General features: G+C 33.4%; 1 protein-coding gene across 1 annotated transcript; it reads right to left on the bottom strand.

Annotated features, from left to right (window-relative positions):
• Window positions 1-4016: 4016 nt before the first annotated feature.
• LOC121123603 (solute carrier family 35 member G1-like) lies at window positions 4017-4937 on the bottom strand. Its single transcript, XM_040718727.1, has one exon. The coding sequence runs from the start codon at window positions 4935-4937 to the stop codon at window positions 4017-4019; it is 921 nt and encodes a 306-aa protein (XP_040574661.1).
• Window positions 4938-5248: the final 311 nt, after the last annotated feature.

Genomic DNA, 5248 nt, shown 5'->3' with positions numbered 1-5248 from the left:
TAAGATTTCTATAGAAGCATATTTTTACGAGAATTTTCTCGAAAGTCTAAAAGCTCGATCAATCGTGGGAGATAAATGTTAGTATATGATTTGGTATAGTTGTTGTTAACAAGTTGCAACTCAAAAATGAAATGATGGATTTAAAATCACGTATAAGATAATGCAATAATTGATTATTCTATGGTATATTAATAGGGCTTATTTTTTGACTTTTTTAATACAAACAATAAAAGTATTCTGTGCTATAGTATAAAGTCAAATGCCCTTTTATTGTGAGTCACTAATGAATTCTTTGTTTTTTCAGATTTGACGCTAATGGGCTCTTGAATTGAGATGTCCCTTTACTGGGGGAAGTTTAATAGTGTTCCCTAGTTACTGGGTAGTGGGGAGAGGTTTAGGCTCATTCCCTAGAGCAGCCTTAGGAGCTATTCACTCTGACATAAAAGTTTTGTTTACAGAGGGGGGAAGTTACGTGTTCTTAAAGCTGTTTTTAAGTATTTTAATAATACAGTTCTTGGGTCTTTTTCCTTATATATTTACTAGAGGGAGTCACATCTGTGTAATTTTGGGTATGGGTCTACCTATATGTTTAGGGACACAAGTTATTTGTTGAATTTATCAGAGCGAGCATTGATTTGCTCATTTAGTTCCGGAGGGGGCTCCCGGAGGATTAATCCCCTTTTAGTTTTAATTGCAGTGCTTAGGAGACTAATTCGTCGCCTAACTTTAAGAGTCCGATTAATAGCTAATATAATTGCGGGACATTTACTGTTAATTTTACTTGGGAGGAGGGCAAAATTGAAGATATTAAGCATAAATAAATAATCACCATGCAATTTGAATAGGTCAAAATGAAATGACAGCATTAATTAATATTTGGTATTTCAATGGACTGATGTTGTAATCAAATGTAGTGTAATGAGACGTAGTATATAGTGCTCCATGTTGTATATCATAAATATATTTTGATTTCAGAAATAACAAGTAGTCGTATTTATGAAATATTTCAGGCGTGTGGATACATAATCGAACGTGTATACGTAGGCTGCTATATATATTTCTGGCCTAGGCTATACTTAGTGTTGCCAGGTGCAATTTGACATGTCCTTTGGTAAGTTTGGCATTTTTGTTGCATAATCGTACTCAGAATGTTTTGACGTACGACCATCATTTATGTTGTTTACAGTGACATGAAAAAAATAATTTGGTAAAAAAATGGAATAAAGTCGTGAAAATTTTCGTGCAATCATTTTTCACATATTTCGAAGTGGATTATCAAGACAAAAATGCATTGATGAACTTAAATCTTTGTATGACGATGAAGCATCATCCTATGAAAAACTGGTTCAATGAATTCAATCGTGGCCAACGCTCGCTCAGATACTAATTTTGTGAAGGTCCTCCAAAAACGGCCGTTGTGCCATAGGACTTTGATGCCGTGCGCGAAGTGATAATGCAAGATCGTCATGTGACATACCGTGAGATAGAGGCATCCTTGGACATTTCTTTCACAAGCATACATTCGATATTGCATGTACACCTGCCCATAAAAAAAGGTTAGTCCTCATTGGATCCCGCACAATTTGACAATGGCTCAAAACAAGGTTCGTGTCGATTGGTGCAAAAAATACCCTCGCGGTGCTTCAAAAGACGTTTATAAGATCGTCAAAGGTGACGAATCATGGATCTATTCGTATAAGCCCGAAACGAAACAACGATCAACCGTGTGGGTCTTCGAAGGCGAGCCAAATCCAACGTCAGTTGGTCGTGGAAGCAGCACATTAAAGCAAATAATGGCCTGTTTCTTCGGCAAAACTGGTCATGTGGCAACTGTTCCACTTGAATATCATAAGCCGTTCAATTCTGAGTGGTACATCACAATTTGTTTGTCTGAAGTCTTTGGAGAAATTCGAAAAACGAACAAGAGAAGACAAATCATTGGTCGCCATGACAATGCAAGATCTCACACATCGGCTCAAATCAGCGCCTTTTTTGAACAGCCAAAACATCGAATTGATGGGTCATCCGCGTACAGTCTTGACTTAGCACCCAATGACTTCTTTTTATTCCCGTACATCAAGAAAAAAATGCGTGGTCAACGATTTTCGTCGCCAGAAGATGCTGTTGAAGCATGTTTTGGAGGTGTCACAATCGGAGTGGAAAAAGAGCTTCGACAATTGGTTTGAGCGCATGCAAAAGTGTATGAATCATGCTGGAGAATACTTTGAAAAACAATATAACCATTTTTGATGGTAAATATTCGCATTTTCATTATTAGGCCAGAAATATATATAGCAGCCTACATTCAGGGGTCACTGCATATATTGCTTCTTTATGTAAATCATAAAAATATTTCAGGCGTGTGCATGTATAACAAGGGCAATGTGTCTGTTTGTTTATTTGTCTCTTATGTACAGTATAATTATATACATTTTCAGTAAATGGTAAGATTTGAATAAAATATAAGTGCGGGTATGATAAATTGAATTTGGTTTATTTAATTAGTGATCGTTCTAAGGACTAAAGTACCCATAAGTCATCCCAAAATATCCATTATTTTCCCCCTCAATCTCATATGATTATTCTTTCATCCTTGAGGAGGAAACATTAATATAAATTGATATAAGTATTGAGTAGTTACGTGTGCTCATGAAAAACAGAGAGTAACACAGAAGATTTCTAGGAGAGTTATCTTCTATATTATTAGAGAATTTTTTTTCATTTAGTCGATGCTTAATTACAGCGGACAATGCTGCGTATTAACATTGATTTAAAAATATATATATGTATACTTATTTTTTCAATAGGTATTCGTTTTCAAATTTTGGCAGTCACTATCTAAATAATCAAAAAATTCCGAGTAAAATTCTATATTTCCAACCCTGATACTCCACTCTATATATATTTGGGCTAAAATGTAACTTTTTTTGCTTCTGAAAATCTTACAAAAGTGGGGTGGGTATGGTCTCTCCTATCCTGGGGGTCTCTGGAATATACTTGCGTAATTCTTAAGAATGTAAGTAGTTGCGCCCCTGACTTCATACACAATGTTGACATTGTATTTTGTTGTCATTTTTTTTTCTGCTTCCTTTCTCTTTCTCAGTGTTCTGAACGTTGATTGGTTGAATTCGATTGAGTTCTAATTTGTAAGCTGTGAACAGTTCCCAATAACTATCATAGGATAATTTCATAGATAATAGATCATTTTTTATATCGAAATATTAATTATTGATTCCTTCGTTGTAGTTTATAGTCAGAAGCTTCTAATTATGGAAATTTCGATAATTGCTGATGGATATCAATACATAGGTATTATATAATCAATTACCTATGCACTTGCAATATAGGTGTTATATGTATTGAAACGCATACCTTTCATTATTAAATACCTACAAATTATTTTATAATTCAGAAAGGAAATTTTATCCAATTGATAAATTTTATCCAATTGATAAATTCAAGCACATCAATGAATTGTTCTATCTAAAATTTTGGTACAAAACATGTGGATTCAAATTAGGAATCAATGGATTATATTCAAAAAATACATAATACATAATAATGATGTGATATGTTTTATATCATAAGTATTTACGACAGTTAGCAACACATTCACATTGAATTTGCTTACATCTATTTTTCTACAAAATATTAAACATCTGTTTTATTTCACTCTAAAAAAATACTTTTCTCGGACTTAGGGTCAATTCTTTCATATAAAAAAAAACACTTTTCAAATTGTTGGCGCAAATATTAATCTCCGGGCTAGTTTCAGGCATACTCGAGTTTATTATAAGAATACATAATTGTTTTAATGTAATAAAAATTTCGTAAATAACAGGACGTTGTAGTATTATATTTTAATTTAAAGTATGTATCGTTTTTCAAAGTTTATATTAAATTGTTTCATTTATAACGAGATTAAGTCTTTCCTATTTCAACACTCCCAATAAACATGTTAAATACATTATGTGAAGTCCAAAAAAAAAAAAAATGATAAAAACTAGTTGATTTATTCAGCTTGAAGTCGTTCTGTCTTTTTGTCCTTCTTCTATCTGAGACTGTTTCTTCACTTCTTCTGACGTTTCAATAATACAAAAAAGGAATCTTCGTACTTTAAAGTTGAACAACATTTTCTTGGAAACAATTTTCCGAAAGCTCGAAAAAATAACGGAGACTACAATGATCACTACTCCTAAACTTGTTGTTATTGAAGGAAGATCTCCAAAATATATTACTTGTACTCCATATCCTAAGAGTACATCTGTCACTTTTCGTAAAAGAGATGATATACCCGCTTCTTCAAATCTATAAATGAGAGAGTTTGTACAAACTGCAACGTAACTAATCATTCCGATAAAAATAGACCATCCAAGCTTTGGTGTAAAGGAAGAAACCCAGTCTACATCAAAAATCACACATGCAATGGCAGCTGAAATGCTGATACACATTCCACTCCACCATGTAATGATATTAACAGGAACATCTTTTAATGATCGATTCAAAACTCCAGATGTAGATTGTCCAAAAACACTTACAAGTGCGGCCACAATTCCAAGTGGTGAGTTGTAATGTACACTTTGCTCACGTAGAACAAGAGAGTCTTCAACTCCAAAAATAGAATCTGGACGAATAACTAGTATAATTCCTAGTAAACAAACAGTAAGGAGCAAAATTTCAAACGGACCACAGGGCTCTTTGAGAAATATCCTTGCAAAAAAAGTTTGAAAAAGTGGAACTGAAGTAAAAATAATTGTAGAGTCACCAAGAGCCATGTGTCTGAGGGCATAGAATTTCCCAAGTAATCCGAATGATCCTAGAAATCCACGGAAAAACAATTGTAATGTAATATTTTTGGATGGAAATGGATTGAGTCGTTTCATGAGACACCTCGTTGATGCTAATAAAAATATGACTGAGCTCCTGATTAGTGCCATGACGAAGGGATCTACTGCATCGAGTATTTTCACGATAAATGATACAATCATCACAAGAGTAGAATTAAATAAAATAAGCAGATATCCGATGAAAGGAACATGTTTCAGCTTGGCCGTAAAATCCATTTGAGTATTATTTATTGAGAAATCAATTTCATTTTTCAAACTAAAGAGTGGAAAATAAAATAAAATATATTAAAACGCTTTGAAAAAAATAAATAAACATATGATCACACATATTTTATGCTGGATTTGAAATACATTATCACTGCTCCTCAAGAGGCTATAGCTTCCTCTTCAGAGAATTTATT

Source organism: Lepeophtheirus salmonis, chromosome 8 (genome assembly GCF_016086655.4).
Source record: "Lepeophtheirus salmonis chromosome 8, UVic_Lsal_1.4, whole genome shotgun sequence".
NCBI lineage: Eukaryota > Metazoa > Arthropoda > Copepoda > Siphonostomatoida > Caligidae > Lepeophtheirus > Lepeophtheirus salmonis.
The sequence above is the reverse complement of the archived record's forward strand: the minus strand, read 5'-3'. Positions and strand labels throughout refer to the sequence as shown.